The 24,804-nt window shown below is 43.9% G+C and overlaps 1 protein-coding gene across 2 annotated transcripts in view; it reads right to left on the reverse strand.

Moving 5' to 3' along the window:
• Window positions 1-106: 106 nt before the first annotated feature.
• The window catches only part of LOC102558965 (astacin-like metalloendopeptidase), a 77,586-nt gene continuing 52,888 nt past the window's right edge, over window positions 107-24,804 (reverse strand). Inside the window, exons 6-13 of one of the 2 annotated variants that reach the window (XM_059722781.1) lie at window positions 21,614-21,695; window positions 19,022-19,149; window positions 16,610-16,725; window positions 15,586-15,811; window positions 13,828-13,946; window positions 12,052-12,274; window positions 5,635-6,206; window positions 3,030-3,489 (exon numbers count right to left, since the gene is read on the reverse strand). In XM_059722781.1, the coding sequence (XP_059578764.1) occupies window positions 5,902-6,206; window positions 12,052-12,274; window positions 13,828-13,946; window positions 15,586-15,811; window positions 16,610-16,725; window positions 19,022-19,149; window positions 21,614-21,695 (1,199 nt within the window). In that variant the 3' untranslated portion in view covers window positions 3,030-3,489; window positions 5,635-5,901. Of the gene's footprint in view, window positions 3,490-5,634; window positions 6,207-12,051; window positions 12,275-13,827; window positions 13,947-15,585; window positions 15,812-16,609; window positions 16,726-19,021; window positions 19,150-21,613; window positions 21,696-24,804 lie in introns of those variants that run through there. The other variant, XM_059722780.1, reaches the window with a different exon arrangement.

The following is a 24,804-nucleotide window of genomic DNA, read 5'->3' on the forward strand; positions in this document are numbered from 1 at the left end:
TCAGTTTGGTCCCACTAGAGTGAAATGCATTTTGGGATATATGCTAAAGAAAAGTATATTGCATAAGTGTAACCCAGCTGAGAGGCTCATGGAACAAAAGTCTGTATGAAATAACAGCAGTAGTAATACTGTTTAATTGATATATTATTTATAGCATAAGATACATAAATAACGGTATATTTAATCCTCAGTAACAGATGCATAGATTCAAAGATTCATAGATGTTAGGGTCGGAAGGGACCTCAATAGATCATCGAGTCCGACCCCCTGCATAGGCAGGAAAGAGTGCTGGGTCTAGATGACCCCAGCTAGATGCCTATCTAACCTCCTCTTGAAGATCCCCAGGGTAGGGGAGAGCACCACCTCCCTTGGGAGCCCGTTCCAGACCTTGGCCACTCTAACTGTGAAGGAGTTCTTCCTAATGTCCAATCTAAATCTGCTCTCTGCTAGCTTGTGGCCATTATTTCTTGTAACCCCTGGGGGCGCCTTGGTGAATAAAACCTCACCAATTCCCTTCTGTGCCCCCATGATGAACTTATAGGCAGCCACAAGGTCGCCTCTCAACCTTCTCTTGCAGAGGCTGAATAGGTCCAGGTTCTCTAGTCTCTCCTCATAGGGCTTGGCCTGCAAGCCCTTAACCATACGAGTGGCCCTTCTCTGGACTCTCTCCAGGTTATCCACATCCCTCTTGAAGTGCGGTGCCCAGAATTGCACGCAGTACTCCAACTGCGGTCTGACCAGCGCCCGATAGAGGGGGAGTATCACCTCCTTGGATCTATTCGTCATGCATCTGCTGATGCACGATAAAGTGCCATTGGCTTTTCTGATGGCTTCGTCACACTGCCGACTCATGTTCATCTTGGAGTCCGCTAGGACTCCAAGGTCCCTTTCCACTTCCGTGCCACCCAGCAGGTCATTCCCTAGGCTGTAGGTGTGCTGGACATTTTTCCTCCCTAGGTGCAGCACTTTGCATTTCTCCTTGTTGAACTGCATTCTGTTGTTTTCTGCCCACGTGTCCAACCTATCCAGGTCTGCCTGCAGCTGTTCCCTGCCCTCCGGCATGTCCACTTCTCCCCATAGCTTTGTGACATCTGCAAACTTGGACAGAGTACATTTCACTCCCTCATCCAAGTCGCTGATGAAGACATTAAAGAGTATCGGTCCCAGGACCGAACCCTGTGGGACCCCACTGCCCACACCCTTCCAGGTCGAAACCGACCCATCCACCACGACTCTCTGGGTAGGACCCTCTAGCCAATTCGCAACCCACTGGACTGTGTAGTCATCCACGTCACAGCCTCTCAACTTGTTCACCAGTATGGGGTGGGATACCATATCAAAGGCCTTCCTGAAGTCTAAGTATCCGACATCCACCCCTCCTCCGGTGTCCAGGTGTTTCGTAACCTGGTCATAAAAAGAGACTAGATTAGTCAGGCACAATCTACCTGCTACAAACCCATGCTGGTGTCCCCTCAGCATAATTTGTCCTGCTGGGCTCTCACAAATGTGAGCCTTGATAATTTTTTCAAAGATTTTGCCGAGGATGGAGGTGAGACTGACTGGCCTATAGTTGCCCGGGTCCTCCTTCCTCCCCTTCTTGAAAATGGGGACCACATTGGCCCTTTTCCAGTCCTCCGGGACTTGGCCTGTGCGCCACGAGCGTTCAAATATTCTTGCCAGTGGCTCTGCAATGATGTTGGCCAGTGCCTTCAGCACCCTCGGATGGAGCTCATCCGGGCCTGCTGACTTAAAGGCATCCAGTTCTTCCAAGTGACTCTGCACCATCTCAGAGTCTACGCATGGAAGTCTGGCGCCTTGCTGCTGCCTTTCTACAACCCCAGTGAGAGACTTGTCGTGCCCCTCACTTAGGAACACTGAGGCAAAGAACTCGTTGAGGAGTTCAGCCTTGTCCCCCCTGTCTGTCACCGATTGTTTCTGCCCATTTAGCAGGGGTCCTATTCCTCCCTGGGCCTTCGTTTTACTCCCTATATATCTAAAAAACAATTTCTTGTTGTCCTTTACTTGGGATGCCATCCTCAGCTCCATGGTAGCTTTGGCCCGTCTAACTGCTTCCCTACAAGCGCAAGCAGGGGAGGTATATTTGTCTTTGGTGATTTCTCCCTGTTTCCACTTTTTATGTGCTCCCCTTTTGGCCCTTAAGCTGCCCTGGATTTCTCTGGTCAGCCAAGGAAGCCTCCTGGCCCCTTTCCCTCTTTTTCCTCGCATCAGTATCGTCTCGCTTTGTGCATGAAGGATCATTTCCTTAAGGCACAGCCACCCTTCTTGGGCTCCCGTCACTTCAAAACTCCTACTCTGCAGTGCGTCCTCGACTAATTGCCTGAGTTCATTTAAATCAGCTTTCCTAAAGTCTAGCACTTTCACCCTACTAGTTACCTTACCCACTTGACGTTTTATAAAGAATTCTATTATTAGGTGATCACTGTCCCCCAGATGGCTACCGATCTGTAAGTCCCCTACCATGTCGTCCCCCGTTGCCAATACCAGATCCAGTATGGCATTCCCCCTAGTGGGACCGTGTACCTCCTGTGTCAGGTGGAGGTCCTGTACACCGGTTAGAAACCTGCGTGAATGGTGGGACTTTGCCGTCTGCGTCTCCCAGCAGATGTCTGGGTAGTTTAGGTCCCCCATGACTACCGCCTCTTTAGCTTTTATGGTCTCCAAGAGCTGCCTCAGGAGCCCCGAATCTATTTCTTCCCCTTGGTGTGGGGGTCTGTAGCAGACCCCTACCACCATATCCCTTTCTCCTTGACCCCCATGTAGCCTAACCCACAATCCTTCTACTTCCTCATCCTTCGATTCCGTCTTGATGAGCATTGATGTATATTGATCATTGACATAGAGCGCAACCCCTCCCCCTTTTTTCCCCACCCTGTCCTTTCTGTATAATCTGTAACCCTCAATATGTACCGCCCAGTCGTGGGACAAATCCCACCAGGTTTCCGTTAGCCCTACTAAGTCATAGGTGTTTTGTGCAAGCAGGAGCACTAGTTCATCCTGCTTGTTCCCCATGCTCCTAGCATTAGTATATAGGCACTTGAGCCCTGCGACTGGTGCCTTTGCTGCCCCCCTGCTCCAAATCCCAACGGGCCCTTATGTCTTACCTTCTCGTTGCTTACCTGTGCTGTAGTGCTGGCCGCCCCATGGCTTGCAGGTTCCCAACGTTCTCCTTCAGGCTGGGCTGTCCTTGTGGGTGCCACATGGTTTGGTGGTCCACAGCTTCCCCTGCCCTCATCTTCCCCTCCCCACGACGAGCCTAGTTTAAAGCCCGCTGGAGGAGATCTGCCAACCTAGAAGAAAACACACGCTTACCTTTGGGGGACAGGTGAATCCCATCCCAACTGAGCATGTCCCTCGTCGTAATCTGCGGGTCGTTGTCCAGGAAGCCGAAGCCTGCCTCGAGACACCACTGCCGAAGACGCCAGTTGGTCTCTCTGATGCAGTTCTCACGCCGTCTTCCACGTCCGTTCACTGGTAGGATGGAAGCAATATATCTTCCCACTAGCTCAAGCTCCTTAGCATTGAATCCCCCCAGCAGAAAGACCTTTTCTTCACCAGTAGTTAAATAATCACTAAGGATTTTATACTGTAGTCCCTTGGTATCTTGCAATAATGTTAGTGGTAGTTAGGTGCAAATGCAGAGAAGAAAGTATTGTAACTCTCTGGGCTCTCAAAAGCTATATGCCAGCTAAAGGTGCCTAATACTGAAGAGATGCAAAAATGCTTGGACTGTAAATTACAGCATGGTCAGATAAATCTATATTTACATAATCTCAAGACACCAGTATCCACACACCAAGAGACAGCACTGCAAACTAAGCATTCTATCTCTCTCTCTCTTTTTTTGTAGTAAGGGTGTGAAAAAGCTGAAAGAAGAGCAGCCCTCAAATCAGAAGAGAAGAGCTTATTCTGTGAATATCTAAATTATGCCTTTCCCTGTTCTGCTTCTTTTCTTGTCCTTAATGTGAAATTAATTCTGTTATAATTCAAAAGCATCATCATTTAAAGTAAGTCCCTGTCCTGACTAAGATATACCTATGGGAATTCTATATATCCTGTATCACTCCCCTCCTTGTGTCAGGAGATTGCTGCTCTTTGCTTGGGTATGTTAAGTTGCTATTGGAACAATTAATTTATTGTCTCTTTCTATTTAATTAACAATTTAATAAAATCATCATTGAGAGGGGGGAAAAACATTTTCTCTGTCCCTTTTTGAGTTCCATTAGTTTATAATTTTGTTACATAATAATGGCTCTCCTGCTCACTCTATGCTTTATATATAGGAATGATGTAAGTTCTTGAAAATAGATGTGATGTTTGTAAATCCAGAGTCAAAGATGACAGCAGAGATCTATTATAAGCCTTACTTTGATCTCTTTCCTGTTTTTTATTAAGAGTAAATTATTCTTGTCACTCTTTTTGGTGACCAGTATCACATGGATATAAAGTACACACTGATATGAAGAAAAATAATGAAAGAAGCTAAGACAAAAAACATTATGATAGGACAATGGACAAGATAACTTTCATTAAGTATACTTGGACTGAGGAAAAACCTAGCAGATATATAGGTCCATTAGTAGAGGAAGAGAGTAACGTTAATTATGACGGAAAAAAGGTAGAATTGTTTATAAAGATTTTATTTAAGAAGCAGCACAATGGTGTGTTTATGTCAGATGAGGAGGATTATGCACTTTCCAGTTCATTAGTAACCAGGAAGAATGTTATACAAAACAAGGGGACAAATATTTTTACATCAGCAAGATAACTTGTACCCAAGAATCCTAGAATTGCTTCAGTTACAGCTCCCTAGCCTACTAATGTTAATTTTTAGTATATCTTGGAATACCATAGACATTTTAGAAACCTGAAAGAATATTAGTGTCATACTAGTATTCCAAAAAGCTAATGAAAGGGGTAAGGTAATTAGAGACTAATTAGTCTGACCAATCAAAAAGCTGATAGGACTATAATTAATGCCAGTTAGCATGTCTCTACAGGAAAATAGATATTGTCAAGCAAACCTGATTTCATTCTTTGAGGATATTATAAGCTTGGTTGATGAATGCAGAGCTATGCTATCTAATTCTTGCCCTCTTGATGGGGTATATTTATTCTGCAGCAAATCAGTACCCTTCTCCCCACAGAGCTAGTTATCCCAGCTGCAATGAGTGCACTCAGTGTGATTGACCATTAGAAGAAACTAACTGGGGAAACAGTGGATTCCTCAGATCAGTCTGGGATGTTTTTCCAGAAGCTGTGCCTAAACCTAGTACAAGTTATCAGGCTCAGTAAAGTCAAAAGTCTGTCCAAAGCCAACAAGGTAAATGCATATCCATTTCTGCAGCTGCTTTTATTGCCCCAGCCTGGGCAATAAAATACCTATTTATAGCTGAAGACAGCTGTCAGCACAACTCTAAAGTAAAGCTTCGCCTATGCATCTGTAACTAGGACAAGGAGCCTTCATCACTATGCCACCACCACACACTAGCTATTTCATGACTGAGTATGGAAGTGTAACTAACAGGGTTTGTGCCCCGAGCAAATCCTGCTGGAGAACAAGAGTTCAGGGGAGGTACCTCTGAGCAAAGGAGGGGGAGAAGGTGGGAGTCTTACCTCTTACTCATAAAATGTCCGTGGCTGCTGCTTCATGGTCTGCCTGCCACAGTTGTTTCTGCTACAGCAGAAGCACAGTGTCTGTTCAATCAGCTGCTGCTGCAACAGCAGTGAGGAGGTGCTGCTAATGAGTGTCCCTACTAAGTTGGCACCTGGAACTAAGTGACAAGCCAAGTTACATTACGAAGTGGGTGACATTCTGTGGATTGTGTTATGCAGGGGTAGAAGACCTAGGAAGATAACATAAGCCTTTTCTGGCCTTAAGCTTTATGGCCACATCCCCAGGGAACACCTGTACCACGTGCACTTTGGCGTGCGGCAAGTTACTCCAGGGGCAGTAGGAGAGGCTGTGACCAGCACTGTGCTGGTCCCAGCAGCCTTACCTGGGGTCCTAGAGGCCTCCTGGGATTGCAGCAGCGATGATTCTGCTGGGTGGAGCCTGGCTGGCAGCCGCAACACGGCTCCAAGTGGCCCAGCTCCGCTATTCAGTGGCACATGATGCCCGTGCATGAGCTGCTCCATTTTTTTTCCATTAATTTTTTGGACCCCTGGATATCCAGGAGTAAAATAACCTGTGGAACAAAAACCTGAATCAGAGCATAAATGGGCAGGGCACCATTACAGCGTGGAGAATACCTGACTGTGCAGTATGTGGCACTGCAGATATGTTTGCGGTACCACACACCACATGGCTGCACTCATATAGACATGCCCTATGGGCGCATCCACACATGCAAGCACATGTGCTTGCAGCAGCACAAATAGCAGCGGCACAAATTTTTGCTGGAGATTTGTGCCTCAGAACACATGCCTGAACATGCACTTTGGTTCAGGGCAAATTGTGCCACTTGGGGCACAGACCCTGCCTAGCTCCTCCCATATCTGCAGCCAGGGGGAGCTGAAGGCTGGGGCCAGCACCTGTGCTAGCCCCAGCAGTATAAAAAGCTGCCCCACCGAGCAGCTCAGGGCTACTTGCTCTCAGGAGCTTCTGAGGCCTGGCCAATTGACATATGGGGACACAAGCCCTCTGTGCCAGCCAGACTGCTGCAGCAGCCCTGACCTAGAATGGCCCCTGCACCCCCTACCCATTGCAGCAGTCTGGCTGTGACCTGCTGCCACCTGCAACATCATCTGCCCCCTTGGACCTGTAGCCCCATATCTGCATGCCTGCCAGATCTGGACGGAGACTGCACAGGCACCTGTGCTGTTGCATGGGCACTGCAGCAGAGCCATCTGTACCTATGGCCTAGCTGCCATTGGGCTCTGGCTGCACATTTGGCCTTCATGTGGCACTGCTGCCATGTGTGTCCTTGCCCTGCCATCCGGGCAGCTATCACTTGGAAAGTGTGCTCATTGTGGAGGCCCACTTTGAACTGTCAAAGCATATCCTCCTGCTCCCAAAAGGCCAGGAGGTCAGCCACCTTCTTTGCCCTCCAGCTGGGTCCCTGGTGCCAGCCCTGAGCACTCTCCTCTGCCTGGGTCCCGCCACTTGCCTCAATAGCAGGAATCCCGATGTTCCCTGTTTAACAATTTCAAATTCTCTGGTAAAAAATCCCAAATTCACTCTTTAACATACACAAAAATCCATGTTCTTCCATAATTAAAATGAAACACCACTCGAGAGAGACAGAGATCAGTTGGGCAATGTTTTATTGATATATTTACAATTTTAAAGCAATTTGGAAGCCTACCAGTGTCTCTGTCATTATAATAAAATAAATTCTAAATATCTATATACTTTGGTGTTTGCCTTTGGTTTTTTTATCATAGAAAAATTAGAGCCTCCCCAACCCCTTTGCTAACCAGGATGTGGGGACAGCTGCCCCTGCATCCACAGCTCACACCATCCTGTCTGGTGGCTGGGCATGCAGGGTGTGAGATGTGGGTAGGGTTTGCAGAAGGGGGGTGGGTGTGCAGTTGTTGCGTGGGTGTGGGTATTAGGGGATGTGGGGTTGCAGTTAGATGTATGGATTTGGGGGGGGTTGGGGAAGTTTGAGGGGGGACAACCACACCCCCCCTTCCTCCCCCTCTACCCCTCCCATGGTGCATAGTACCCGGCACTGGCAGCAGCATCCAGGCACTCACGGTGTACTGTAGGCACAGCCCCGCAGTGGTGTGGCACCACCTAAGATCCAGGGGCTGCACACGGTGAATGGAGCCAACCCGGGCTGGCCCACCAAACCATGCCTTGGACAGGACCAGGACAGCTTCTGCCACCACCCACAGCTCCCGGGTGCAGTGCCAGGAGCTGCAGGTGGTGGCAGGAGCCATCCTGGTCTTGTTTGAAGGTGCATACCAGTGGGCCAGGCCTGTCTGGCTCCATTCGTCATGTGGAGAACCCAGGTTTCAGGCAATGCCATGCCACTGTGGGGCTGTGCCTACAGTGGGCCATGAGTGGCCCAATAGCCTGACTGGCTGCTGCTGCTAGCATCAGGGCATGTGTGCTGCAGGGAGGTGGGGGGTGGGCATGTGGCAGCTCCCCTCAAACCCACTTCAGAACCTCCACACCCACAACCCCCCCAAAGCCCATACACCCACTCACAAACCCCACATCCCCCTCACACTCCCCACACATCCACCCACATGTGGCAGCAGGCTGGAGCAGCAGGGGCACGTAGCTAGAGCATCTCTTTGGAGGACCCAGCTTCCCAGAGAGCATGCTGTGCTGCTTTTTTCCAGTGTTCTTTTTTGATACTGGGATTTCCCAGTTTCAAATTCAGAGTCTGCACTACAAATATGCAGCACGAGGAACATTTTTTCATTCATGGTGTGCCTCCTGCAGCATCTCAAACTGCTTTAACACTCTGCAGTAGGCACGTGCTCACTCATCTGAACATGGCCTATGAGATTAAACAAACATCCCTTTCCATGGGACACCTTCCCAGCCATCTGGCTGTTTTCTAGGAATGTTACTTGGCCTATTAGTCAACTTCTTTAAACATCTTCCCAAGCTGTAGGCTGAAGAAACCACTCCCAGTAATAGTCACAGCCTCTTAGGGTTCCTACTATGCCAAGATCTTAGATACAGCCTCCATTCCTAAGCTGTTCTCCTTTAATTACCCTGTTATAGGCTTCATGTAATAGCAGAATGAATCTGTGATACCATTAAAGGCCAATATTCCCTCTTACAGTTCCTATCCTGGTCACCACATCTCACTAAAGGCTGCAGGTTCCAAGCCACATGCCATTTTCCCCAGACCATGCCTCAGACATGTCCTTTATACAACAACCAACATATAATTCACACTCTGCAAGGGTTTTGGACCAAGAGAATATCCAGGAAGTTTGTTAATCCAGTTTTGATATGTGCTGCTACAGAAGCAAAAAGAGGTGAGAACAGAAGCCAGAATCTAACCCTGACTGGACATGCTCAGAAGCTTAACACATATTAGCAGACTCGACTCACTTCCCATCACGGTCTCCCTAAGGGATTATGACACAGTTACAGGTTAGATAACCCTGTTCCATAAAAGATCTCTTCAAGGAAATGGACATGTGAGGGAGCAGCAGACGAGTACTTCCTGGATGACCCAAGTGGGGCAAGGGAGAAGCTAGCTCTTCTGTCTACTTGTGAACTTTGTTCTCATACCCAGACCCCAAGCAGGGGTTACAACCTCAAAGATTGTGAACTGTGCCCAAACTATTGCCAGAAACCAAAGGAAACTACAAGGTGTGGATGCATGTGGGACCAAGCTGTGCTAGGAAGGGAGGCACTAGGATGGCGCCCTACCATGCTCTTGTATTAACATGACTTTGTGTGCACAGTCACTCCAGCCTGAATGATTTAATTTCTATCCTGCTTAGTGCTGTTGGCACTTGCAGGATTTTAATACAGAATAAATTATTAAAAGGGTCTCTGGAAGCAAAGAGATGATCAAATAATGAGAACAACCTATGCTCATGTTCCCACTGTAAATAATAAAATCTAAAAGAGAAGATCTCCCTTGGGCCATCCAGGAAGTACTTGAAAAAATTGATTCATCTTAAATCTATCTTCTGGTAGTAATGTTGCAAAATGGAATATTTTTCCATTGCAATGTTTGAGGGGATCTTTCAAACTTAATTGCTTTTCATTGCAGAAGAGGCAACGTGCTGCAGACCATAATGATGTTGTTAACGACTCAGCAGGTTGAGCACTCTTTAGTCTAGGGAAATATCTGTTGTGGATAAAATGAGAGACTACACCTCCACACCACCTGCCCAGTCTTCACCCTAGGGCTACTATATTGTACCCAGTGACCTAAGGCCCAGAGGAGACACTCTGGCAGCCAGGAAAAGGTAGAATGCAGGGACACTCCAATCCTGCCCCATGTCCCCTGTCACTTCCCCAGTTACCAGTCAACTGCTGTAGCTGTAACAACATAGGGTAAAGTGCAGATTTTATGACCTTTTTCTTCTACAGTGTGCATCCAAAGAGGGAGCCCCATGCAATATGGTGAAACCTCACAACTCCCACACAGCAGGATTTTGTTAGGGCTGTATCTGGTGGTAGTAACACAACACCCTTGTTCCACTGCTCCACACCTCCTCCTGTCATAGTTTTACCACGCTTATGGCTTAGATTCCCACATGTAGGGTACGTCTACACATTGCCCTATGGTGACATTGTTACTGAGCCATGCTTTAGTCCTTCCTTTTGGAAGTGCTAAAGTATGGGGCAGTAACTGCCTGTGCTGCACTATACACACGGCACATGGTTATTTTTAGCCGCTACTTCACCATAGCTTTACAGGGGAGTGCGTCGCTATGGCGAAGTAACTGCCGGTCATGTGTAGATGCACATGATTGCTACATCCCTATAGCATGTCATTATGATGACATAGCACGAGATGTAGACGTGCCCTTAGATAATGAAACATCCATGCTGATAGTGAAAATTAACCAGTGCATAGAAAAAAACAATATTTCAGGCAAATGATGAAGAGTGAGAAGAATCTATGTTCTTCGGAGGATTCCTGTCTTTCTTCCTGACACTGGGGAAGAAGCAGCTTTTTCTTCTATGGTTTTCTTCATGATGGCGTAACTGCAAAAAGACAAAATGTGCTTGGATCTTGCACTCTAGTCTAAACTATGTTGTACCTGGAACAGAGCTGCAGTGTGCTAGTACTCCACAATGCCCCCTGAGGATTCAACTTGTGGTAGCAGAAACCAAGGGCACTTAGTACTTGATTTAAAACCCACTGAGGCCAGTGCATGTCAACAGGCTTTGTATGAGGTTCTTGGGCCTAGTTTAGGCATTGCTTTATTCAGTGTTGTAATGCCTAACTGACTTAGGAGTCTCAGTTTCATTTTCAAAAGTGATGTAGGTACAGAGGCTCAGATCCCCAAAAGTATTTTGGCACCTAACTCTCATATAAATCAAACTCTCTCCTCAAAACACAGTTTTTCTATGAAGCTCTGAACTTGTCTTCCAATACAATATGTATTTCTAAACACAAACAGACAAAAAGCTATGGGACCATCAAGACCTAACATCCATACCTCTTTATATCTCTTTGCCCTGCAGCATTTGTTACCACTTTTTCTTTCAACTTTATTTAGGGACAGATTTTTAAATGGGCTCCAGAACAGATTTGCAATAGAGATCAGTTTGTGTTTAGATTGGTTTTCTCAAGTCCTCAGTATCCAGCAATTCCCAAGAAGGATTTGTCTACACTGTATGGCTAGCCCAGGTTATCAACACTCAAGTGACCTGGAGTATTTATAATTCCACAGCAAATCCTCATGTTTCTGTTTCCTTACGGTTTCTGCATTCTTCCATGTCTGGGATTATATCCCTTAATTTTTTTTGTGTCACAACACTTCAAGAGACCATTCTTGCCCTCAGGGAAGTGTGGGAAATGTGGGAACACTTTAAGTACTTTATCCCAAGCTGAAATACAGTTGGGCTTTAACCCAACTGTGCAAGCAACATGACTCCAAAGCACAAATAAGCACAGATCTAAGGGTTTTGTGTGTTGATGTCGAGAAGGTAGGTTGAGCAACAACATATGTAGGAGCCTGGGCTAAGACTATCTTATACACATGCCCTTGTGGCCAGGTTTTCAAAAGTGCTCATTAGCCAGCTTGTTGAACTCTTGAAAACCTGTCTCATAGTTTTCACTTCTGCCCTGCATTCATCTGGACAACCCCAGCAGGGACTGGTATGTTGTAATTACTTGTTTAACTCTGACAGCCTTAGACTGAAAGGTCTTTGAGATAGGAATATTGACTTTTATTTGTCTGTAATGCACCATGCAAATTTATACTGCTGCATAGGTCAATAAATAATAGCGACTTATGCCCAGGCTTTCAGGGGTATTTAGGCATATATGTTTCTTTGAAATCAAAGGGATTTGGACCTTAGCCCAAAGCTAACTAGTCTCTCACTTTTATTAATATTCCCCAGCGCCACTTCATGCTTGCAATAGTACTTACCAAAAGTGTAATTAATCATGAATCCATGAAACACCCAAACTATATCACTGTGAAATTCTACCAGCACAAAGTTCTCAGTCGAGGTAAATTCTGGGATCTTCATTGTCCCACAGTATGGGCCAACAGCAGGGGATGTGGGCCGGCTTCCATTGTGAATGACCAAGTAGTCATACCGGCATTCATCAATATCTTCCAACTCAAAGAAAACCACTTTTAGAAATATCTGTAAAAAATACAACAGAAACTTTGCCTACATCTTATAGCCTCTCCTCTACCCTTTGCCTGCCTTGCATCTCTAAACTCTAAGAACTGTATCCTAATCTACCTACAAGATGAGTAAGTGGATTTAGGAACCAAAGTGCAATTCCATGCTGGAGTCCCCAAAAAAAAGATTAATGCAAAAAGTAAGTGGGTTCTCTTCCTCCTTGCTGCTTTTTAGTGATTTGGTCTTAGAGGCAAGGTGATGGTGCATTACAAAAGTAGGAGCATCCATAGATTTTTCAGGACTTGAACAAGGGGGCATTAGAATTATGATAGGAACAGAATTCACCTCTAAATTCTTTGGTACAAAAGCTGTCTTTCACTGTGCTTGCCATGGTACCCTGAGTTAGGCTCTAGGTTTTACTACAACGCAAATTATTAGTAGTAATAGTATTTTGTGTTCGCTGAACTCAAAAGCCATTTGGACTGCAGGTAGCAGGGGGTGGGGAGGCACTCTTGAGGCATTTGGTTAATCTCCTGCATTACGGCAGGATTGAGTTTTAATTCAGCAGGGCAGCAAGTAGAACTGTATTATTTCCAGTTGCATGAGCTATATTATCTCCAGTTATTATATTATATTATATTATATTATATTATATTATATTATATTATATTATATTATATTATTAATAATATAATTAATAATATAACAATATTATCTCCAGTTATTATTATATAAATATATTAAATATATTATTTCCAGTTACATGAACTACGTTATCTCCAGTAGTCACGAGCTACTGCACAGTCAGCATCACAAAAAAACCATTCCTCAGTGTGACTGAGCAGTTACCTGTTACTTGTTTATACAAGTACTAAATGACTACACAGTAATGACTGTGCAGTCAGTGTCTTATGTAGATGCAGCCAGAATGTAGTAGAATAGTCCTTCTTAGAATCATAGAAAAATGAGGGCTGGAAGGGACCTTAGGGGGTCACCTAGTCCAACCCCATGCTCAAACAGGACCCTCCCCAACTATATCATCCCAGCTAAAGTTTTGTCTAACCAAGCCTTAAAAACCTCCAATAATAGAGATTCCACAACCTCTCTGGGTAACCTGTTTTTGTGCTTTACTACCCTCTTAAGTGGAAAATTTTTTCCTAATATCTAACCTAACCTTCCCTTGCTACAACTTGAGACCATTGCTCCCTGTTCCGTCATCTGCCACCACTGAGAACAGTCTAGCTCCATCCTCTTTGTAACCACACTTCAGGTAGCTGAAGGCTGTTATTAAATCCCCCCCACCCCACCCCACCCCAATCTTCTCTTCTCTAGACTAAATAAGCTGAGTAGTGCAAAGAGATAACTAGTCAATGACCATTACTGGATCCAGCAGCCTAGCCCTTAACCAAGTTATCAGGCTCAGTAAAGTCAAGAGACTGCTCAAAGCCAACAAGGTAAATGCAAAGCCAATATTCAGTTCTGTAGCTGCCTTTAATGCCCCAGCCTGTGCAATAAAACACCCATTTAATGAGCATTGCTGGAGCCAACAAACTAGCCCACCCATACCTCACCTGGTATCCTGGAGGTGCACCGACAATCCAAAAACAGTCCTGGTTTTTTGGATATTTGTTGGGGTAGTTTGGAGAAGTAATGACCCCATATGCATTTGTAAAAGTACCTCCACATTTCACTAAGGGAAAAAGAAAGAGATCCATACAGAGATAATGTCAAGATAATATATTGAGAGCAAGAAGAAACACAACTATTTATATTGCTTCGTAGGGAAAACAGGAAATTTATCCACTGAAAGATTACTTTTAGGCAGCTTATTCCTATGGCTAATACCTATACCTGTAATTGCATTAAAAGAGCTGAGAACATAGGCAATGTATTTCCGATGGAGAAAAGGGGTCACATGCAACTGTACTGGAGAAAGAATTATGTCCAGCAATCAGTTCATCCACCAATAAAATGCAGCCACCTCCAACTGCACATTGCAATACTACTAAAGATTTGAGTTTCGGAACATGAAAAATATTAGAGTCAATAGGATCACAGGAAAGTAGAACTGAAAGGGACCTAAAAAGGTCATCTGGCCCAGCATTTCTCAACTTGTGGGTCACAACCCAAATGTGGGTCATAAGAATATATGAAAGGGACACAAGCAAACTTTAAAAATGCATATTTATAGGAGAAAAACCTTGGGAATCTGTGGCTTTTCCCTTGCTGCCTAGCAGAGTTTCAGCCTGCATGGGGCAGCTTGGGGGCCTCCATGCCCCCCCCCCTTGCCCCACACACTAGGGGGCTGGGAGTGGCAAGCAGTCGGTTGGGAGTAAGGGGCACTGGGTCTGGCCATTAATGTTTACAAATGGGTCCTGGTACAAGAAAAGGTTGAGAACCATTGATCAAGTCCAGCCCCCAGCTCAAGGCAGGATCATACCAACTAAACTCTCCCGGCCAAGTGTGTGTCCACCCTGTTCTTGAAAATTTCCAAGGATGGAAATTCCACAACTACTCTAGGTAGCCTGTTCCAATGCTTGACTACTTCTTATAGTCAGAAAATGTGTCCTAATCACCAACCTATATTCCTCTGCTGCAGCTTAAGTCCATTGGTCCTAGTCACATGTGCCCTAAAGCCATAGAGAAAAGGCTATCTTCACCTCTCTGTAATTGCCTTCATCAGTCTTTTCTCCAGACTAAATTACCTAAGTTCTTATATCCATTGAAATTTACCAAAAAATTGTTGTTCTTTTTCCTACTTATAAAAAGTGTCATGGGACCTTCTAGCACCTACATGTGGCCAGGACTGTGCTTTCACATCTCAATGGAAAGATTTATTGCCTAGAAGCACAGTGCCCTCCAGTACTACATATGAGTATGGTGAAGGACTAAAACCATTTCCTGCAGCACCTGGGTGTTTCTGAGTGGCCTCCACTCAGGTATGGAATCACAGCAAGGAGGAGTCACTGGGCTTTATAGTGTTCTACAGCTCTTTTCAACCTGTGGATATACTTTTCCTGTCATCTACTGTTGTTCAGTTCCTTGAATTTAAAACAAGTTATTCTTAGAGACCCCAGCAAGGGTTCGTTCACAGATCTCCAAATAGACATGAGTGGGATATAAAGGTTGATGGTCAAAGGGCCATGGAAAACACTATTTTTCATTTCCCAATCTAAAAGCCACCAGGTTTAAACAGTTGCTATGTGTGGTAAAAAGGACATGGAAAGATTATAGCATTAGGATGGGTGTATTCTTGTAAACTTGCACAAAATGTTAAGTTCTCAAGAGTATTTGCCAAGCAAGCTCTGTAAATGAGGAACTGTCCTCACCATGACTATAGGAGGCTGTGAAACCTGTTCCTGCAATAGCCATATCACTCACAAACTCTATAAGCATCATGTGTCCAGAAGCCACCAGTGCTGGTAATGGAGCCACCCCACAATACTTGTCCAGCAAGACCCGGGCATTTCTGTTGCTTCCATCATAAATGCGGACGTAGTCCAAAGCACAGTCTGGGGAAGACTGAAGGCCAAATTCTTGAAACTGCAGGAAAACCTGAAGAGGAAAAAAATCCAGAAAATTAAAATCTTCCCTGACACCTGCTCTTTTTTATTCTCATTTAACCCTGAACCAAATCTCCCATCTATGTGGAGATTTTCCTGTGAATCTGTTTTAGAAAGGATCTTCCTCAAACCCTGAGCTCCTCTCACAGTCCTAATTCAGAAGAGTAAACCTTTTCCTCTGTTGTTTTTTCCCTTTGCCACGATCCCCACTTCTTATCCTTTATTTTCCTGTCCTTCTTTTCATTGATGCTTCTTCCGTCTTGCTAGTCCTTCCATGGCTATCTTCCCTTACCTGCCTCCAGCAATACTGCCCTTGAAACCATTTTACTTCTGGTCTAGTTTTCATCAGCTGCCAGCCTCCTCTCCACAACTCTGCAACTCTTTAGTGATTCCTTAGTGATTCCCTCTCACAGAACCAACCATTAGATCATCTAGTCAGATCTTTATAAAAATGCTATCCAAATTATATTATTAAATTTTCATCTATTTGCAGCTGTATTGAGCCCAATACCATATGTTTAGTTAAAGCATATATTCCAGGATGACATCCAGTCTGAAGACATCAAAAGATGGAAAATACACCACTTCCTTTCCCAGTTTGTTCCAATGTTTAATTGCTCTTGCTATTATTTGACATAATATATGATACATAATGATATAATTGCAGAAACTGCTATTTTTGTCTTGTGTTAACATAGCTCATGAAACAGTGAGATCCTGGTCCATTGGTAGGGCTATAATGATGATGATACAAGAATAATACATGAACATCCTTTTTCCTAAAAGTCACCTTGTTCTGTGGAATTCGTATGAGCCAGAGGCAATTGCTATTGTCTGGGTATGGAGCTGGGTAGTTGGCAGAGGAGAAGGTGCCATTAACATTAGGAAGTACACTGCTACAGCGATCTGAAGGAAGAACAAAACAGTTCTGAGGAAAATGAGAGGTGCAGAAGAATCTTGTTCAAAAGGAAAAGGAGACAGAGCTATCTCAATTCATTAATGTCACTCATGTTTTTAAAAGCATTAATTGTCACGTTTACTAATGTGTCAGAGTGCTCCTACTGAAAGAATTAATTGACTGTCAGTGAAATAATGATGCTAATAAAAGGAAATCATGAGCCATTGTGATGTTTCTTGATTAAGATAACACTGAATCACACACATATTTTAATACAATAACCCCCTGATCCTTCACAAACGTGTTTAACTTCAATCAAAAAGTACTTCCATGGAAGTTCACGGATCTATTCTCATGGGTAAATTTAATGACGTGCACAAGTGCATGCAGAATCAGACCCTTGGGATGCAGAATGTGGCAAAATAAACAATGATAATCATTGTGAGCTGGTAGTAGTACACTGCACTGTGCAGGGACAGAGGAGCTGCCTTATTAGATTCACTCATTGGCTCTCCAAGTCTGGTCTTTGTCTGTCTGTCTATGTCTTACATGCATGGCCTTCAATGACTTCTGAGTGTCTTCCAAAATGCCTAAATGCAAAGGCATAGCACTCTTCCTTTCTCTCTCACTATTCACTTGAGTCAGCAAAGTTTAGACTTTTATTCTGGAGAGCTTTTGTTTTCTGGTATTTTTTCTTTTCTGGTTTTTGGTGAGGAGTACTTGTTTCTTGAGGGGTGTTTTTTTGTTGGGGAGGTTTGTTGTGCTTGCTTTAACTTGATTTGGTTCTTGATATTTCTAATCTGGTCTTTTCAACTCCCCAAAATGAAGTCCACTGTTCAGTGCTTCCTCTGAAAGGTGATTTATTCCTAGCTCTCATCAGCTATTATCCCACACACTGAAGCCCGAGGTTTAATTACTTTTAGCGCTTTCACAACATGCGCAACTGCTACACAGGGTCCTTTGTGACTAGTGATCTCCAGGAGGAGAGTAAAATTAAAGACTGGGAGGAAACTACTCTCAGCACCTGCTTTTGTTCTTAGTTACCCAGGTGTAGTAACACTTATTCTGATTAATTATTGTAGGAGTATTCATGAAGGCTTCACTCATCCAATTTAGAGCAAACTTAGGCATTCTGATGCTAAGATAACATCATGTCTCTTGCCTATTTCCTGGAAACTGATTGAATCACAGATGTTAGAGATGGAAAATACCAGTACCTACTAGATCAATTAGCTCAGTTGGGGCCAATATTTTTGGCAGGCATACCACAAGGTAAGTACTGGACACTTCCTGAGTGCCACTCTAATCCCCTTCCCTTGCCTGTCCTGTTGCTCTGCTCTCTCCTCCCTCCCCTGTCTGTTATTGTGTTCTCTGTTCTCTCCCCAGTCTGCTGTTGGCCACATACGGGGCTGCCCATGCCATTTGTGGCACATGTGCTGGGGTTTGGTCACCCCTAAATGAGCTCGTCCACTGGGAGTCAGAGCAGAGAAGAATTTCTAGCACTTTATCAATGCTGTTTTAAATATCTTGAGCAATGGGTTCCTACCAGCTCCCAGTGCTTCTGGACCCTCATGTACCATAGGCATGACTGTGGGACGGGTAGACAAAGAACAAGGTACCTAAAATAAAACACCATAACCAAGGAATTCCCCTCAAACTGCAGAGTTGATGTATACTATAATTAAGCTAAACTACATCCATGTTTGCAGCCCCATGAGCATTCTCTCACTGATGACAATTACAACTGGCCCGTGACGGATAAATGTCATTTTCTAAATCACAATCACGGCTGAGGAAATTTCACGTTTGCAAATTCTGGAGCTTTTCTGAAGAGAGCAATTCTCAGAGGCAGCTTCTGTGACTCCAAAAGGTGTTGAGCATATACAACAGGGAGGTGGTGCTCTCCCCTATCCTGGGGGTCTTCAAGAGTAGGTTAGATAGGCATCTAGCTGGGGTCATCTAAACCCAGCACTCTTTCCTGCCTATGCAGGGGGTCGGACTCGATGATCTATTGAAGTCCCTTCCAACCCTAACATCTATATATCTATGAAAACAGGTGCAGCACCTCTCAAAAATTAAAGTCAGATGAAGAATGACCCTTGTGAGAAGGGTCAATACAAAGCCTATACACCATTTATGACTTTTGTGACCTTCAAGGTTCAATCTAGCTCTAAAGGCATCCTGGCCCTCTTCCTGTTTTGGATCTTTTGAGAAAGTGGTAAGGTAAATTGATGGGAGTAAGTCTGGCAGCATCTAATTATATTCATTAGCATAAAATGTGTGTCTAGTACTTGGGGCACTTACTGCAGTTATAGATCTTATTGATTTTAGCCACATCCAGGTTACTCAGTCCATATCTCTGTCCAATGGGTACAGAAGGATCAGGAATTGGTATGATAGTCGCTTTCCCAGAGGTGTTAGAGAAAGCATAGCTTCAGAAACAGGGGAAAAATAACATTACCAGATCAAATTCCCTTTAAAACTATACAAGTTTTGTTACTGTGAAAAAAACAGTAATGTACCATCTACATACAATTTTGAATGGCATAAATAAATGGAAGAGGGCAAGCAAAGAAAATTCACAGAAATGAGATATAAGAAGCAGCAGTGAAGTAGCAACCTTGAGCCTGGCAAAAATAAAAATAAGAAACAACGGAGAAAGGTACCATTTGTTGAAATGATTCTGTTCACATGTTGCAGGAAGCGAATGATATCTTTTATTGGAGCTGTTGGCCACAAAGGATCATCATAAATTCTAGTTTATTGGACAGGATATGAAGTTACCAATAAACTCATAAATGCAAATTTTGAGTTATGAGTGGTACTAGTCACCTTAGCGCACACACATACACACACACACACACACACACACACACGCACTCACTCATTCAAACCCATGTCATTTAAACCCATGTAGTGTAGTGTGTAGTGATTGTGAGAGCAATGTGTCAGTATATCTACCTATCTGAGGCCCTGCAGTCTGCTGTCAATGGTCAGCTTCCTTCAAGGCAATGTCTTCTCAAGAAGGGGGTCGCCTGCTTGTCCTTCTGTCTCGATAGGTCAGGTGCTCAATGAGAGGGTACCACTGAGAGTTATGCTTCACTGCCTTTTATCCCTTTCTGGCAGATTTGTGTGATCCCCCATCATCATCTTGGCAGCCCAATCCAGAGGTCGCTGTCCCACATTGGTTTTAAGTAGTACATGACAGCTGTTAGTCACAGGGTTCTCTGCCTGCTGGTACCTGAAGTTTCAGGAGTCCATCCTTGACTTATTGCCCTAATGGCTATATTGTTATTGGTTACAGGAATAGTCAATAGAGTGGGTGCTTAGTTCCAGGAATCAGTTTCTTGGCTTGATTAGCATAAAATGGCTCTTAGAGTAGAGTTTTGCAATGGTAAGTTTCTCTGACTAGGCTATTGTTAATTAACAGCCAAAGGTACTTGTTTTGTCATTCATATTCACATTCATTCAAGGGATACCAGATAAAACAGCCCAATATAGCAGATTTTATCACTTTACAATTACAATTTCAAGGCAGGTTTTAACAATGGTGTAGGCTGTAACTTCATTCTACAGGGAGTACATTGCTTAAGGGTTTAAAAGTATAAAATATAAAATATAAAATGCCATGGTAAAGATGAGAGATGGAATACAAAAATGCACTGTGAGAAATATATAAAAATGCAATGTGAGATAGTGAGGATCAAAGGTTACTGGGGACAGTAAGTGAGTTATTAGCACCAGGATATATTTACAGTCTTTGAAGTGGATATTTTAGTTCTTTTGTTTTCTTTAGTGACACTGAGCTTAAATTGATATGTAGATGTAGTTTGTAGGTTTATCCTAAAGAAAGCCACTTTAGCTTTCTGGCTTGCTCTGAGCCTTGCCACACCCATACAATGAGTGTGCTAGGTCTCTGCCAACACTTAGAAGGAAAAAGAAATGCACAAAATGGGGAGGAAGCAGGCAAGAAGGGGCTTCTATTATATCAACGTCCAGAAGGGAAATGTACAAGGGGGCTTTTGGCTACAGAGCAAATGTATAGCTAGGAAAAACTTTAAATCAGGCTTTCGGACACAAAAAAGTGCACTTCTTCAAGTCTGAGAAAGAAGCAGACAGTGCAAACTAAATACCAGATAAAACAGTGTTCTCACATATTCCCAGAACAATTATGGCTACAACAACATCCTGACAAGTTGTGGAACAGAGCGAGCTGTTTTGCCATTGGAGATAATCAGTAGCAGTACTGTCTCAGCTCCTGATTTTTTGCATACTTGAAACTAATACTTGCTGTTCCTTGCCTTCAGCTAAACAAGCCTTTTTAATTTTAATTACTGTTTTGCTGTGGAAAATGCTCAGAAATTTTCTCCTTGCTAGTGGAAATGAGGGACAAGGTGCCTGATGCAGGCTTACACATTAAGGGCTAAACTGTGGCATTAAACCATAAGCAAAGATAGCATGATATTCAAAAGGTGCTACACAACATCTTTATTATGTAGGGGGGATCCTCCTTCTCTTTCATTGTACTGTTGCTTTAATGACTTAGTGATATCATTAAGAGACCTGTCTCTATAGAACTTAGCAGAGATGGCTCAGAATTCAGAGGCATGGTAGTGCTAAATGTAAAGTTATGGCTATAGATAGGCCTTTAATTTAAATCATTAGTGAAGTGAGAGGAAATGTTGCTTTCTTTCTTTTTCAGCCCTATCCCTTTCTATCTTTACTAGAAATAAATCTGGCAGAAAGGATAAATTCCTTCTTACTCCTGCATATCCCGTCATTCAAAGTAAATACCATAAGTCATTCCCTATAAAAATCAATTTTGTGTCCTAAGTCTGAACAGAAGACATGAGCTCTTCTTGCTTCTGTACAAGAAAAACTCAAAGGCCAACTTACGCGCCATAGTGCATCACTGAGAAATAGTCATAAGGAAGACCCAGGTTATTGGAATTCACTTTCCCAAAGTTCTCCTGTTCCCCTGTAAGGTAAGAGAGACATATTTCCATCAACAAAAATAGGATCATGACAAAGGAGGAAAAAAACATTATTAAAGTGATGCTGGAGTTTGCAGAGAACTTGAACTGTTATCATAACCCTAAGACCTGAACATGGTCCTGATTCAAAACCATCTAAAGCCCATGTGAGTCTTTCCACTGACTCCAGTGAGTTTTGAATCAGGCCCTCATAGCTAAATAAGTACTTTGGGCTTCAGTCTATATGAACTAGAGGCCAAAATCAACACCTTGATGCACATGTACTAATCTATTCACTAATCTCTATCTAGCTGAGGAGTTTCTAGGGTATATCTCACTATTTAGACACAATAAGCAGTACTGACTTCAACCTGATCTGCATACGTGAGTCCAAAAGTAGCATGTCTCCAAAGCTGAATCTACGGCCCCCTCTACATGTTGCAGATATTGTGCAATTAACTAGTTAAGTATACAATTATCTAGAGACCAGTTACACATGCAAAGTAGCTATCACACAATAAAAAGCTCCATTCAGCTATACAGTTAGACCTCAAAAATGTGTACTGGCTTCATAGCTGGTTGTTATTGAGCTTTAATTTGCATATATAGCAGAGTCTTCTTTCAACACATGTGAATTTACCCCTTCAGGTGATGTGGCTCCCAGCCACGGGAGTGCACCATGTCCAATGCAAAACCCCCAAGTCATAGGGATTTCTGCAGTTGTGATTCCTAGGACTCAGGGGTGTGGGAAAACTCTGGGGTAGGAGATCATCCTTCAGCAATCCTTTAGCCCCCAGGGTTTCTCTGCATCCCCAGGGCAGGGAAATTGCTCCTTGGGCAATTCTTCCTGCTCCAGGGGTTTTCCACACCCTAAGTTTGAGGAGATTATTGCAGCAGTGATTCTCCAGCCCAAGGGTGTGTGGGGTGCCCCCGCAGCTGGGAGCTCCTCAACTGAGGTTCAGGGGGCTCCCAGCAGTGGGAGCTTGTTGGTGCAGGGGGAGCCTGGGATGTGACTGACCCAGATCCCACCATGCCTTATTGCTGGTGCAAGGGGGGGCCAGGATCAAGGCTCCCAGTTGCAGGCTCCCCCTGCACCACCGGTAAGGTCCAATGGGATCTAATATGCAATCTCACAATCATGCCTCCTCTCATGCACATGTGCAGCAGGCACGGTTTATCCTTGAGTTACACCGAAGTATATATTATGGGCAAACCCTGAGGTCTTTAATGTAAGGGTTCAGCCAGGATGGAGGCAGCCAAGCCTGCATATAGGCCCAGGGTGGGGGTAGAGGGTCAAGGGCAACTAGGAGGTCAGTAAAGTGGAGGCACAGGTTACCAGAGCATCAGGTTAGGATATGGGCCAGTGGAACAGAGAGTGTGAGACCAAGTTCCAGGGGAGGCAAGAGGGAAGATCTAAGAAATATAATCTGAGACAAACTGAGGTCAGGAGCCAAGGGCAAGAGAACCACTGCTGAGTTCTAGGGAAAATCCAAAATCAGAACCAAGGAAACCAAGCCAAGTCAGGATGTCAGAGAAATCAGAGAGGGTGGAGCCAATGCTAAGTTTCAGGGGAGATACAAGATCAGGGTGAGGAAAAGACAAAGCCAGGTCTGAAGTCAGGAGAGCTGTGAATGAGAGGCTTGCAAGGACAGACTGAGGCTGTGTCAAGGTTTGCTTGTAGCCTGAGTCTGCAAATGTGTTTAAAAGGGGTGAGTGGTGCTTTCAGCAGCCAGTCTGGTTGCAGAGAACTGGGTTAGTTACATTAGCCATGGATCAGGGGCAGGTGTGGTCACTCATGAACTCAGCCCAGCCCGGCCTGCTTGATCAGAGTCCCTGACATTTAGTCAGTTTTGCTTAGCATTGATTCCCACTGATTTCCATTAAGATAAGCAACAGCAAGACCAACCTTCCCAAAGTAACAGCACCAGGTAGATTACTAGGAAAATGCTCCTTCCATCCAAGGTAGTTACAAGATAGCTCCTATCACCATAGCAACTGAGCCTCCCAAAGTCTTTTTTCTGTTTATCCTCATCTCACCTTTATGGAATAGAGAAGTATTGCTGTGTCTGTTTTATAGATGTAGAGCTAAGGCACAGAGACATAAAACCGTGACCTTACTACCCTGCTGATCCTGGAATCATCACCAAAAAAAACATGTCCTTCCTATACCACCCAAATTTGCCAACTGCAGAATGTAGATGGTTCAGAAAGGTCCTAAACATGCAGCCCAGCACTACTGTCAGGCAGGTGAAATAGTGAGCAGTGATGGGGCATGCATTCAGGTCTCTCTAAACTGTATATGCTGCCAAATTGTCAGGCGTCGGTACATATGGGGTAGACCAAAGCCTTGGGCATGTATCAGAAATTCAACTATTCAAATTCCTCCATATGCACAACTAAGCTGGAGGGTTTGTGAGTAGAACCAAACTATCCCTTTCATGTCATTGCTGGTCCCAGTGAGGAAACCGGAAATGCAAAGGCAGCTCAAAAATAAAAAATAACTGGGGGTGGGAGGGAGCCAACCTTTTTCACAATGCAAAAATGGATTTGAGGTTGGGTGAAGATTCAACCAGTTCTTACCAGCATTTATTTCATCATCCCTGTTATAGCCTTATGTCTATTTATAACAGTTTCCAGTTGCCTCTTTTTTAAAACTTGAACAAGGAAATGAAAAACTGCTGTACTTTACTGTAGTTTATTTTTCCCTCTCTAAGGTGTTTACATATAGTAACCAGAAGATATTGAAGTTCCTCAACACTAAAGTTTTACTTGGAAATGTCAAAAGCCTAGAGATTATAGGTGATAATCTTCTCTAGTACTCTTCACCCAAGGTTCTGTAAATATTTTTTTTTTTATAAACATTAATTAATCTTACCTCAGCGAGGTATTAGTATTAGCCCTTGTTCTACAGATGGGATCTCTGAGGCATCAAATACAAAAGAACACAATTTTCTTCTTTAAATTCTAAAGTTTACCCCCAACTTCATATCATGTTCACTGCAAAGAGAGACACAAGTGCTCAGCACCTCCTTTTAATATCATGAACAGATGGAGAAAAGAACGTAGGTTCCATTCCAATCAAATACTAAAGCATGTGTTAAATCTAGTCTTAAT

The sequence above is a fragment of the Alligator mississippiensis genome, chromosome 2, assembly GCF_030867095.1.
Source record: "Alligator mississippiensis isolate rAllMis1 chromosome 2, rAllMis1, whole genome shotgun sequence".
In the NCBI taxonomy this organism is placed as follows: domain Eukaryota; kingdom Metazoa; phylum Chordata; order Crocodylia; family Alligatoridae; genus Alligator; species Alligator mississippiensis.